The 14836-nt window shown below is 38.6% G+C and overlaps 2 protein-coding genes across 2 annotated transcripts in view; both read left to right on the forward strand.

The window, feature by feature from the left end:
- Window positions 1–14836, forward strand: part of LOC140227606 (SEC14-like protein 2) — a 29448-nt gene that overhangs the window by 11316 nt on the left and 3296 nt on the right. The window contains exons 9-10 of the mRNA XM_072308022.1: window positions 239–348; window positions 6566–6711. Coding sequence (XP_072164123.1) covers window positions 239–348; window positions 6566–6711 — 256 coding nt within the window. The remainder of the gene's footprint in view (window positions 1–238; window positions 349–6565; window positions 6712–14836) is intronic.
- Window positions 7635–8525, forward strand: LOC140227021 (uncharacterized). Its single transcript, XM_072307454.1, has one exon. The coding sequence runs from the start codon at window positions 7635–7637 to the stop codon at window positions 8523–8525; it is 891 nt and encodes a 296-aa protein (XP_072163555.1).

Raw genomic sequence — 14836 nt, forward strand, 5'->3', positions numbered from 1 at the left:
AAGTAAACATGGTAAAATGTATAAAAGCGATATACACAACAATACCACACAAAGTGTCGGTACTAAGCACACATGTGCAAAGCAGTAGAAATGTAATAGAGTATCTAATAGATATATGAACTCATATAACGATGCCAAAATAATATTTGCAGATATTCTATACTGTTACAATGCACCTATTAAAGGAGTTCGGTAGAGGAATGACAACCGTCTCCTTTGACTTGATTGGCACACGTAGGGAGCTGGAAGGACGTCTTGCTGAAATACATCGATGCTGATGTACTTCCGGTTCACTGGGGTGGAACTGTGACCGATGCCGGGGGCAATCCAAACATGTGTCCCAGCAGGGTAAAATTAAAGAACAAGTTCACCTTCATAAACATAAGGATTGAGAGAATGCAGCAATATTAGTAGAACACATCAGTGAAAGTTTGAGGAAAATAGGACAATCGATACAAAAGTTATGAATTTTTAAAATTTTTGTGTTGGAACCGCTGGATGAGGAGACTACTAAGGCTCGTGATGTCATATGAGTACAACAGTATAAAGAGAATGTAAAGAAAATTCAACATATTTTCACTTTTTTCGCATAATAAAAGAGCACTATGTCTTGACTTGCCTCTTTCTAAAGTCAATGGGAATAATATTACCCATATTTATGTCAGTAACGAGTCAAGAGAATTTGTACTTTTTTCAAAAGATGAAATTTTGTGAAATTCTCTTTATATTTTCCTTATATTGTTGTACGCATGTGACATCATACACTGCAGTAGTCTTCTCATCCAGCGGTGACTGCACAAAAACTTCAAAAATTCATAACTTCTGAACGAATTGTCCGATTTTCCTCAAACTTTTAATGATGTGTTCTACTAGTATTGCTACATTTTCTCAATCCTTATGTTAATGAAGGTGAAATTGTCCTTTAAGTAATGGTATGATATAGAGGGATAAGGATAACAGTCTCCATGAGCGGTACATACAAAGATGGCTGAAAGTGGAAGACACGTGTGGTTACGTGCAAAGTCATTATTACAGTGCGTATAAGGTTAATTCTGTATACGTGCGTGCGAGGATTTTCACTTCTATAAATTTGCTATTATGTAATCCGTGGATATATGTCACGAATGTAATTTATGAAATTTTATAAATAAAATAGATTGAAATTGATAAAGACATACAACACCTACTTAGGAAACATATAGCAATGATAATGTTATGCTAGGAGTCCACTGGGCCGGCGCCAGTTGGTGCCAGTTCGCGCCAAAAATTATGTGATTGGCGCGTAGTGGCTCGCTGTGGCGCCGAACTAATGTTCGCTCGGCATGTGTGTCGCCAAGTGAAATAAACTGGGTGTCATATGGCATGCCCAAATGCCACCTGCCTTGCTTCAAAATGGTGCGCCAGTTCGCGCCATTACACGGCCATTTGATTCCAAATTTCACCATGTTGGCGCCATTTGCGCCGATGGACGGCTACTTTGCGCCACTTGGTGATTAGTTTGTGCCAAAGGTCGCAAAATTGGTTTAAACTTGCCGCCACTTTGCGCTACTTGCCGACTATCGGCCATCGACTACCTGGTTCAGAACCTCCTCAGCTGCTGTATGAACAAAATCTCTACTAAATATTTACAATTTCGATATGTCCGAGGCTTTTGATAATGTTGGAGTGATGATGCTGCTCCATCAAAAGATCATGAGAGATGCTGAGGTGGCCACTGCCTATCAACTTATGGTGGCCAATCCTGAAGAAGAAGAGCCTCGTAAGAAGAAAAGGAAGCACAAATGGTGGTTTAGACCCATGCTTCACCCACAGCTGAGCGCCGAACGTGGACAGTACCATACTCTCATGAATGAGCTGAGGGAGAATGACAAGAGGAAGTTCAAGAACTGCAACAGGTTGTCCCCAGAGATGATTGATGAGCTGTTGATCATGCTTACACCCCACCTGCAGAAGAAGGACACCCACTTCAGGAAGGCCATTCCCCCTGGTCTCAAGTTGTGCGTCTTCCTGCGCCATCTCGCCACTGGGGCCATCTATGCCGAGCTGGGTTACAACTTTAGAGTGGGCAAGGAAACCATCCAGAAGTTTGTCCCTGATGTAGCCAGAGCGATAGTGGATGCGTATGCTGCAGAAGTCATCTCCCTCCCCACAACCAATGAAGGCTGGCTTTAGGTTGCGGGTGATTTTGAAGCCAGATGGAATCTTCCTCACTGTCTGGGAACCTTGGATGGAAAGCACATCCGTATTCAGAAGCCCAAGAACTCAGACAGCCTTTACTTCAACTACAAGCAGTTCTTCTCGGTTGTCCTGATGGCTCTCGTAGATTCAAAGTACCAGTTCCTGTGGATCGATCTGGGTGGGGTTGGCCATCAATCTTATGCCCGGATCTACAAGAAGAGTGAACTGAAGGAGTGCATTGATGGTGGCACTTTAGGCATCCCATATCCAGCTCCTCTACCCCATGATGATGACGACCACCCTATGCCGTACTTTTTCGTGGGAGACGATGCCTTCGTCGTGAGGACGTACATGATGAAACCCTATGGCCGTCGTAACCTTGACCAACAGCAGAAGATCTTCAACTACAGGCTGTCCAGGGCAAGGCGTGTTGTTTAAAACGCCTTTGGTATTCTGGCCTTGCGGTTCCAGTGCTTCCTTGGCCAGATGAGACAGAAACCAGACACAGTCCGCCTGCTCGTTGAAGCTGCCATCATGCTGCACAACCTCATCAGGAAGCGCCATCAGGCACTGGACGTCCGCATGTTGGACCAGGAGGATGCCCAGCACAACCTCATCCTGGAGCTTGGAGAACTGCCGCCATCACTGAGGATTTGGACAGGCCCATCAGGGGAAACGGACACTGAGCTTGCCAAACGCCAGAGGGATACGTTCAAGTATTACTTCAGCAGTGCGGGAGCGGTTGCATGGCAGGATAAGATGGTCTAGACAACATTTTGTAGTACTTTTGCACAGGAGTAAAGACTGTCTTAGAAAACATTGATTGTGATATTGTATTTCATTATGGACTGGTGTGATGCACTAGTCTGGTTAAAGGTATAGATAAGGAGTACCTGCACTCTGATTTCATTTTGACAGACACTGCCTAGAAATCATTCTTTTATTGCTCATGTCACATGAAATGACATTCTGGTACACATTGATGTTGTTGAGAACTGGGGAACATGTTAAATCTAAAGAAATTTCAAAATATATGACCATGTTGGCAAAGTAACAACACAGAAAAACATATATGGGACTGTAATGAAAGAACAATATTTGCCGAGTGGCGAACACAAAAATAACGTCATGTTTTAACTTCGAATTCTACCAATATTCAGCACATTTTAGTTGAATTATTTTCACGGAACAACATTAACATAAGATGCTTTTAGGAGGGAAGCAAACAGATGGGAACTCTTTTGAAAGATTTTTCACCCATTACCGATACTCCAGATTACCTTTAACATAGTGCTCTTTGTCATATTGTATTGTTGTATGAATTTTTTTGTCATATTGAATTGTGTTATGAAAAACTTAACTTTATTACATTGCAATAAACCCAACACTCATGACAATTATTTCTTGTGTCAATATGTCCTATAAATGATAAAGGTCTAGTACTGACATGTTATTTGTAGAAAGTAAAATTTATTCATGTTTAGCATATAAAAAATAGAATGTATATCAAGTATTCCTAAACTACTAAAGTACTTTTGCTGTTTTGGTAAATTATTAGATAGCAAAAGTAAATAGTAATTTAAGGGAAAAATACATGCATTAATATTTGGCAGTATTTATTATTTCACTATTAAACATTTAAGCCCTTCTACCAATTGGCCCCGAACAATATATTATTCACAACAACTTTGTAACAAGACAACAATAAATCACAAATGACATTTTTATGGAATTTTAATGACATAAGGAAAATATGCATACATCACAAACAAAAGCAATCATCCAACTGTCCAATAATATCCATAAACATATCAAAGCTCCATGAAAAAGTGTCAATCATAGTAAAAACACAATGCTCATTAAGTGTCAAAAATAGTGACAGACGCAATGCTCCATAACCGTCAATAAAAACACTGCTAGTCCTGTTCTATAAGTCCTTACTGGAGGGTTCTGCCTGTGTGGCTGTGTACTCTATTATTCACAACACCTTTGTAACAAGACAACAATAAATCACAAATGACATTTTTATGGAATTTTAATGACATACATCACACACTTACAAAAACAATCACCCAACTATCCAATCACATCCATGAACACATTAAAGCTCCATGAATAAGTGTCAGTCATAGTAAGAAACACAATGCTCTTTAGGTGTCAAAAATAGTGACAAACGCAATGCTCCATAACCGTCAATAAAAACACTGGTCGGCCAGCCTCTTACAGGCCTCATCTTTCTTGTCAGGTTCGGCCCACATGGCATCCCGCTTGTTGTAGAGGCTTGTTGTAAGTACTCCTTTGCCTCTTCCTCCTGAGCATCATTGAGCTTAACGGTCCTCCGCCTCGCTCCAGAACCGTCCATATTCCTCTACCTCCTGTTTGTGGGTTCTTCCTCTTTCTCCTCGGGAGAGGAAGGCCCTGCTATACATGACAACAAATACCCATATTTGAAATAAATATAAATTATATGGTACTGCTGTAAGAAATAAGAAATAACATATTACCGAGACCACTCTAAATAATACATTTTTTATCAACAAAACCATCAACCAAGATGCACCGATCAAAAAAAGACACCATTTATGCTCCCACTAAGTTTTTTACATAACAAATGACCACACAGTATAGTGCTAACACAATACAATTACAGTCCACAACTTAAGTCCATAAAGTTACCATAGGAGGCAGTGGATAATCTGGACCTATATGATTACTTATCAGGACTTGCTTGTGCAACCTCCTCTTCAGCCTCACTTGCATAGTGACTGGAAGGGGATTTAGGTGAAGCTTGGGAGTGCTGGTCCTGTTCTTGGGCCTGGGGTGGAAGGTCTGGAGCAACATCTTGGACAGGGGTATATCAGCTTGAGCCAGCGCCACCACGCGAAGGTCTTCATCCTCTTCGTCATCTTTGCTGCTTGCAGGGGGCCTCGCCATGGAGCTCAATTTGGGCTTCTTTGATTGGGGTCCTTCTTGGACTGCTCAAGTTTGTCATTCTTCCCCTTGCTACTGCCTTTGTTGCCTTTTGGGGGCATCTTCTTTGAAAATTATGTGAAATCTTGTAGAAATTGTGAAGGAAAAACTGCGTCTACATAGGTGTTGTCGAGTCGAATACTGAAAGTTGTGTGAGAAAGTCCTGCGATGCAGTCATGCTTCCATAGGCGGCAAGTGGCGCCGAATGGCGGAACCAAGTGGTGTTTGGCGCGAAATAGTCACCAATCAGGTGCCGTTTGGCTCGCGCCACTGTTGATTTGGAGCGCTTTGGCGCGGACTATCCGCCTCTGTGGCGCCAAGTGGCGCCACGTGGCGCAAAATCTCATTGGCGCAACTTGGCGCGCGCCATTACATTCCAGTGGATTCCGATAGGCGGATTGTTTTGGTGCCACTTGGTGGACACTTCGCGCTGATTGCTTGATGCAAGTGGCGCGACGAAAATTTCAAACATTTTGAAATTTTCTTGCCGCCAAACTCAATGTTTGCCGCCGTTACGGGCTACCACGAGCCAGTTGGGAGGCAGTTTGAGCCACTGCACGCCACTAGGCACCTTATTGGCGACACTAGGTGCCACAGCAAATTGCATTGGCGCGAACTGGCACCAACTGGCGCCGGCCCAGTGGACTCCTAGCATGACCGTTAACCAAAGCAGTGAGAATAAAAAGAACTAACACTAGTCTTCTACTATTATTAATTCTACACCGTCACGTCAATTTTTTTACCACTACTTCTACTACTGCCACTACTACTACTACTATGTCTATAATGATGACGATGATAATAATAATAATAATAATAATAATAATAATAATGATAATATACAGGCTGTCACATTTGGAATGCTGATTCTCAGAGACAATGACGACTGATTAACACCACACACAACAACTACAGTGTATGGCACCATCTGATCTGTATATAGTACTGATCAAATACACTTAACAAATACAAATACACTTAAGTATCAAGTCCCCAAATGATTTCACATTATTTGACGTAAGACATTGTATTTCCTTACTAATAGTGTCTACCATTTTCATATATCCCCTGGATTTGAAAAAAAAAAAGGATAGCGGTGTTTGTGTACTTAAACATAGAAACTTTTACAAGATTATCTTTAAGAATGACAACTCAAAACTTGTTACAGGCGCTCTCAGTTTAATCTAAAGTTCTACCAGCTTCAAATTTCCTCTTCTGAAGAATTAGTTTACAATTATTTTCTCTGTCACCAAACTCATTCGAGCAGCAACATTCGTTAATCCGCTGATACGGCATGTTGGACATGAAACCAATGTCTCTTTCAGTCTAACATTAGATTTCTAGTCGATGAGTCTGAATGAATATTGCACCGTGTCGTTTAAATAGAGACAAATGATCATGATGATGGTTTCGACAGATAAACCTAGGAGGCAAGGTTCCGACTTTCTACTACCGCAAAGGTCGCAGTCTCGAACACGCCGAAATGATGACCACGCAAGAACTTCCGGGTAAAAAGTCAGTGGAAATCAAGTTCAAGGCCAATACATTCGGAAGCATATTCAGGCGAGTCTATACCCATTTATAACTTCTTCGTCTTTTTCCTCACTTATCGTGATTTCAGCATTAACAATTGCAGTAATCTCATAGTTATTATTCACATTCTCGTTTTATCATTATTTTGATACTATCATAACATTATTTGTTTTATTCTCATCATTTATTATCATGATAATTTTTTTTTTACATAATCATTCTTGTCATTATTGGTATCATCATCGCCATCATTGATGGGAAGGATTGATTTACATTCTAAATATTACTGCATCAGCAGCAAATATCACGATATAATCAGCGAATTTTGATTCGAGTATTTTGTTGCATATCACATTAAATTTCAGGACGCCAACCTTTCGTTCTTTTTTAATACTAGGAACCACAAATAATACTCCCACTCGCAACCCATACAGCAATCATTTTGAAGTGTTGAAGTGTGAAGTATGTATGTGATTTTTGTTGTTGTTTTTTTTTTTCACTGACATCGGCTCAAATTGATAAAAAAAAACACGTCGTTGTAGAAGTCACAAAAGTTACATATATTACTAGTATATGCAGTTACCATGAATAACGATGGTTCAAATGACCCCTAATCAGAAACAGACGCAAAGCTGTATGTATCACCCACTTTCAATATACGTAATCCAATATGCTTTTATGTTAACAAGTTCCCTTGAATGTTTAGAATATATTACTGGAACACACACCACACATACAAAAAAAAAAAGTTTAGGTGCTGTCCATGGCATTGCTCGCTGGATATTCGCATGCGCAGCCAAATGGAGTAGACGCGCCATCTTTGAACTCCGTCCTCACCTCAAGAAATAATACTATTTTCAATGCCTGGAGGTAACCATTGACGTTGCAAAAGGGGTAGTATTATACTTTCACACCTGTAGAACAATTTGTGACTGCCTTTTGCGTCTTTCTCAATGAGGAAAACCTATGACTTGAGGCGCAAAACCATGCCTGGTCAATCTCAGCGTTCCACCAGTACCAGTGCACAGTGCTCACGCCCTAAGTCACCCGTCCCTCCATCCACGCAAAAAGCCGCAGTGCCAGTGCCACCGTCTCGCCAGCAATCTGGTGACCAAACGGTCATGGAGCCAACGCTATCAGACGTCCAGAAAAAACTCATCGACTTCTCGAGCAAGGTATGTGCCAAGCTTGATGACATTCATGCAGATATATCCTCTATGAAGAAGAGAATGATAGACCTAGAGGCTGCAGTGGAAGATAATTCTGCTCGTGTATTAGATCTGGAGAAAGGAAGGCTTCCCCTATTGGAGGAAAAACTCCAGAAGGAGATTGATTCCCTGAAAGAGAAGCTGGTGCTATCAGAGATCTACCAACGAAAGTCGAATCTCCTGTTCTACGGCTTGGAGAAAAAATCAGACGAAAATGTGGAAAACGTGCTTCGAGAAGCGTTTGTGTGTCTCGGTTTGAGCGACGAAGAAGCCCAGTCAGTTGCCCTAGTCAACGCTCACCGACTTCCGAGGCGTAACGACGCAAATAAGGCTCCCCAACCGATCATCGTGAAGTTCGTGTACATGTCCCAACGGAATCGAGTGCTCTCCGCCTTCGAAAAACGACCACGATATCCCGTAACCGTTCAACCCGGAATCGCTCAGCCCAGGTCGAGAATCAGTGTGCGCACCGACCTCCCCCCGGCTCTCAAGGCTGAGCGTGGCAACCTTGCTGCTGTCGCGTATAAGCTCAGGAAGGAACAAAATCTCTCCACCAAGATCGTTGTCGTTGGTAGCAGTGTCCTGTTATTCTCCAAAGCAAAGAGTGCTACAGAGTGGCAACCATACAAAGGATGAATGGTGAGCTTTGATGGGTTCTAGGCCCTATTTCCATACTGTCTTGGCGAAATTTTCATCTGGTACTGAAACTACAATAATAGATCTAAACAGATTGTATGGATACTTTTTTTTTTGTCTGTTTTTTGTGGGCTATAGCGATCCTGATTGTATTATGGCAGATTGTTCTGTTGTCATATTGACGATTGACTAAATGACCTATATAAAAGACATGTTTAAATGAAGTGTTATGAACAAGATGTTCATTTGTTGGATTATTATGATTGGATGCATTGAATAACTAACAATGACAATTTAATGAATTCATGTATTTCACTCTGGACCACTTGGATTTAATAGGTGCAACGCACATGCTGTTTATATGTCCGTCATTTCACGGTGTAAATTCTATATCCCTGGTATGTTATGTATCCAACCTGTTGGTTTTTTTCAGTACCTACACTAACCCTGTCCGATATGCATTATTATAATGGCACGAATGTTATTTAGGTATCTAACATGTATTCCGTTTGTCTCAAGCCTCCATCATAGCCAATAAGAGTTTTTACTCTTGATAATAACTTTTTTTTAAATCTATTTTTTTTTTTACAGTAGACAGTCGTTTTCGGATATTCAACATATAGTAGGTATTATTATTTGGAAATTTGTCAGCATTCGGTCTGCATGATCTCTATCTGCTAATACTTATTTTTGATGCTGTTTTTTGATAATAACGTCTACCCTACATCTAAATTTCCCAGTTGTTCACTCATTTGATAAACAGATTTGTGAACGCTTTTGGATTCCTTTTTTCTTCGGATAAAAGGTACAGCTTTCATCAGTTTTTCCAACCATGTTATCTAATCAGAAGACAGCATTGACTGTAGTTTTTAATGTTCAAAGATATATACAATGTATATATATATTCATTACCCATAATGATCGTATTAAGCATTGACAACTGCCCCGGGTAATTAATAACCAGCATGATAATGATAATTACTGTTTCGTGAGTGTGCTTTGGTGACCAGTATGCCCTTGTACTTTAGCTGTGATTGACCTATACACGTACACTAAGAATAAAAATCACCAGTCGTTTTTCTTTCGTACCCGCATTGCAGAATAATGATTGTTCTGTGCCAGTAATAGTCACACAGATCTCACTTCATTTTTTTTATGGCCCTAGGGAGTTTGAGGCGGTATGCAGGTAACCACCTGGGTTCGTTTTTGGTTTTTTTTTCAACCCTATGCAATAAAACACCAGGTGAATGTCACAAACAAATACATTGCTGGCTGTAATACCATCGTAACTAAGTACACCTGCATGCAACGACTCTGTATAATGTACATTCCTATTCTGACGTTCCGTGACACTCTACACAAACACAAGCATTTCTTTTTAAACCGTTTAATTCCAACACACTAGTATTGATCGACTAGCCCTTGATTACTGTTTAAGGCGGCATCCTTGTAACCACCTGGGTTTCGATTTTTTTTTTCTTCTCTTTTTTTTCCTCACTCTATGCGGTAAACACCAGGTGGATGTCACGTTCAATTGCATTTCTGGCTACATGTACCACTATTCAAAGCAATGTACACTACAATGCTGTTGACTCTGTACATTCATACTCACACGTTCTGGAACATTATACACCAGCACAACCTTTTTTTTTTCTCTCTCTCTACAACTTGATTTGATCCCACTGAAATCGATCGCCTGATTATGAAGTTCAGGATATAATGTATTGTTTGGGAGTAAGGGGTTTTTTTTTTTTTTTTTTTTCTTAATTATATTTTGACCTATAATTTGGAGCTGTGAAATTGATAACACGGTGCGTGCTTTCTGTTACATATCATATTGTATGCATGTAGACCTTCAGTATGCATGTAGACCTTCAGTAAGCGCCTGTCTGTGATTCGTTTTCCGAATCGATCCATTTGTTGACAATAATTAGTGCACCTACAGTTCAAATATGAGCAACTCTCTATCTGTCACTGGTGTACATACGGAAACAAGTGCTAAAACCATACGAGTTGTTTCCATATTTTTACATGCATCGCAATAACTGTTACGAATATCAGTTGGTGTTTTCATTATTCGGTTTATTCCGTTGCCATATCGGACAGCTTGAGGGGATGTGTAGTACATTTGTGCCACATGCTTCACATTTGCCGATTTTGTTTTCTCTTATAATATGCTTGACGAATGCCACGATCAGTTTATGCATCCATTGAATATACACCAATTGTAAATTGTACATTTATAAGTTATGATAATGTACATTTCTTTTCTGTGCAAGTGTTTAAGGTCTTAAATGCCGTCTTGTACTCATCTATGACCTGTAGTACATCGCCCAATGTTATCCATGACCTCTTTTATACTTTTGAGGTATAAAGGACAGCTATTCTATCTTTTGTTGTTAAGTTTTCCTTCTAATTCATGATTTGGTTTTACACCGAAATGATCTGATTGATTGATAGCCCCACCTGGGTAGTCTTCTTTCCTGGCGCACTGTCACTGGGACAACCTATTTTGGCACTGTCTTTAAATCATATCGTATAAACACAATTTGCTTTATATCTGTGAGCTTGTTATATTGTCAGGGTTATAACTGATAATTTTAAATTACTCCAAATATTTGAGTTTGAACTATTTATAGCAAGATGGCTTTCTGCAGTCAGCTACAGTACCTTTATTAACGGGAGTGTGTGTAGAGGTAGTTGCATCTTTATTTTGTACCCACACTTCAACATTGCAGATGATATGCAGCAGTCAGTTAACTTCTATGGTTTAGATGGTTCAGATAGTTTGAGGCGATATGCAGGTAACCAACTGGGTGCCTTATCTTTTCCACCCTATCAAATCAAATGCTTAATGAGAGTTATGAATAGTTGGAATATGTTTGACACCCATCGTTCAAGCTAAAGCCAGTTTGTACGTTATGATATTGTACATGTATATTGCTTCTATTTGCTATTGAATACGTGTATATAGCAAGTTGGCTGTCTGTTGCGTCAGCTTCGGTATCCTTATTTGTGTCGTGTTTTTCTTCTTCTTTTTTGTACCCACATTTTGATATTGCTCCGCAGTTATTATACAACATTTAGTAAATTTCTATGGTTTTGGATAGCTTGAGGCGGTATGTAGATCTTAATCTAGGCTCTTTTTTCCATTCACTCTAACTAAATCCCTAATGAATTATATGAATAGTAGGAATGCAATGCTTGACACCAACCGTCTGATCGCCTGAGCTAAAGTCAACCTGTATGTTATGATACTCTACTAGTATGCATACTGTTATAAGAGTCTTTATAAGAGTCGTTGTCTTAGATGTTGTTGGATATAACAAACTAAACGAAAGGTTGTTTATTAATGAAGTTTATTTGACATGTTTGATAACAGATATAATTTGGAAAAGATGTATTTTTTGATGCAAACTATAACATTGAGACGCCGTGTTGGAAATGCGGGATATCTTACTTGTAAGTCGCAGATTTGAGTATTGTATCACAGTGCTTACATTACATTCCAGTGTATTCCACTGCTTTTGTACCCTCCAGACACTCATCAATTTCAATGAGTGGCGGCAGTTCCTTAAATGTCGAGTGTGTAGCTTGCTTCTACTCCTACCAAAGTGTAAAATGTATTCCTTGTTTCGTTTATTTTTTTCGTGTGTTTGTCTAGTCATATTGTCTTGCGAGTTTAAAATGTCGATGCGCCGCTCTCCTGCAATCCGTATATTACTTACACTTCTGCCCCTGTTCCTCCTGCACTTCCCTCTGGGTCTTTGCCTCATACACTTGAATGCACTCTTGTTCTTACCATCAACGAATATGGTAATGCCATCTATTTATGATGGATAGTACGACTCAGGTTGTGAATTTTCCTTATCACTCTCTAAACAATGATGATTTTTTTTTATATGTTTAATCATGGTTCGGTAACTCATGAAACAAATGAATCCTACAGTAAACGTTTCTGTGCAAACTATGATTTTAATTCTCATACTAAAAGTGTAAATTTTGGTGAAGATAATAATGAACAATATCTTAGTTCTAAATATTTTACAATCAATCAATTCAATGCTTTAACTGAAATAACTCAAAGTGTTTCGTTGATGCAACTCAATATAAGGAGTTTGAATCGTAATTTTGATAATTTTTGCTGTTTCATGAATGACATTCATAAATCATCTTTCTCTGTAATTGGTCTGAGTGAAACATGGATCAGTCCGACTTCTATACCTACGTTCTCTCTTCCCGGGTATGACTTTATAGAAAACAGTCGTCAGCACAAGAAAGGCGGAGGAGTTGCCCTGTATATAAAGCAAAACCTTGATTATATTATTCATAGTGGATTGAACTGCATGAGTGAAGCTGTAGAATCACTCTTTATTGAAATTAACGTGCCTGGTTCTAGGAATATACTTGTATTAGTCATGTACCGACCTCCGAATTCTGAGGTTCAAGATTTCTTTACTTATCTGCAATCGTTATTGCAAAATCCAATTTTTAACAATAAAGATTGTTATATTATGGGAGATTTTAAAGGCATAGTTTACCATTTGCAGATGAAACAAAAACCCAGCATTGGTGCTTTAAACTAGTTCTAAAATGCGAGTTAGGGATAGAAACAACCACTGTAAAAAACTGAATCCGTATAATCGATGTTAAGTATTGTTAAATACACAAAATGTGAACAATAGTTATAATAAGAATACTTCCAGATTAAACCGTCTACAGTTACGGTTTATTGAGAAAAATACTGATATCTCCATATATTTTAGGCTTTATTGCACAAATTTTATATGGTAGGTCGTTTTGTGATACAACAGACCTACACATATGCATCAAATGTGATATCTTGAACATTTTTAAAATCACTGCTCCCAAAGGTAAACTGGACCTTTAACGTAGATTTATCTAAGTTTCAGACATTAAATTCTGCTCAGAATTTATTAGATATTATGATGTCCTCATCTTTTTTACCCCTTATAACAAAGCCAACTAGAGTAACTAATCATTCAGCAACACTTATTGATAATATATTCTGCAATATTAACCCACTACCCTTTTCTGGCATTGTTTTATCAGATTTGTCCGACCATTACCCCATATTTACTCATATTCCAGTTAATCGCAAACGTAATGTGAATTCTTCTGTAGTGTATTTTCGAAAAGTTACACCAGATAATATAGCTAGGTTGCAAGATGGTTTTAATGCAGTAGATTGGTCTGAGGTATATGATGCTGAGGACCCAAATTATGCTTATGATTTATTCATGAGAAAATTGAATTTACTTTTAGATAAGTATGTTCCTTTAGTTAAGAAAAATAATAGTAATTATAAAAGATTCCCTAGACTCCCGTGGATATCCAAGTCCTTGTTGCGGTCAATCAACCGAAAAAATAATTTGTATTACGCTGATAAAATCAAACGTACTGAGGAATCTCGTCATAAATATATTTCATATAAGAATGTTCTCACTCAAATTTTGCGTTGTGCAAAACGAAAATATTTCAGTGATGAGATACATTATTTTAAACATGACATCCAAAATACTTGGAAAGTTATTGATTCGGCCATTAATAGAAACAAAGAAACATCCCGTATTACTACAATCAAACATAATGATCTTACAATTGTTGATTCAAGGTTTATAGCTGATGTTTTTAATCAATATTTTCACAGATAGGAAATAATTTTGCTAAAAAGATTCCTAAATCTCAAAAGTTATTTGTTGATTTTTTACAAATGCCTAATCCCAGCTCCTGCTTTTTTGCTCCCACTCACCGGAACGAACTAATTGATATAGTTCGGAATTTAAAGAGTAAAAAAAGTGTTGGTTATGATAATATTGATAATGTTCTTTTAAAAAATATCATAGAGTTTGTTGTTGACCCTTTGGTTCATGTGTTTAATTTGTCTTTAAGTAATGGCGTTGTCCCCGAGGCTATGAAAGTATCTAAGGTTATTCCTATTTTTAAGAAAGGGGATAGGGAAGACATCAGTAATTATAGACCAATATCTTTGTTATCCACTATCTCTAAATTACTGGAAAAAGTTGTGCATTTTAGACTTTTGGATTTTCTTAATAAGCATAACATTATTTCTAATAATCAGTTTGGTTTCCGGCAAGAACACAACACATCTCATGTAGTCCTTACTTTCTTAGATAAAGTCTCCAAAGCCATCGATAAATTTCATCATACTATAGGTGTGTTCCTGGACTTCTCCAAGGCCTTCGATACCATTGACCACAAAATACTCCTTTACAAATTATCCCATTATGGTATTCGAGGCATGGCCTTGGAGTGGTTCAGGAGCTACC

The sequence above is a fragment of the Diadema setosum genome, chromosome 4 (assembly GCF_964275005.1).
Source record: "Diadema setosum chromosome 4, eeDiaSeto1, whole genome shotgun sequence".
Classification (NCBI taxonomy): Eukaryota; Metazoa; Echinodermata; class Echinoidea; order Diadematoida; family Diadematidae; genus Diadema; species Diadema setosum.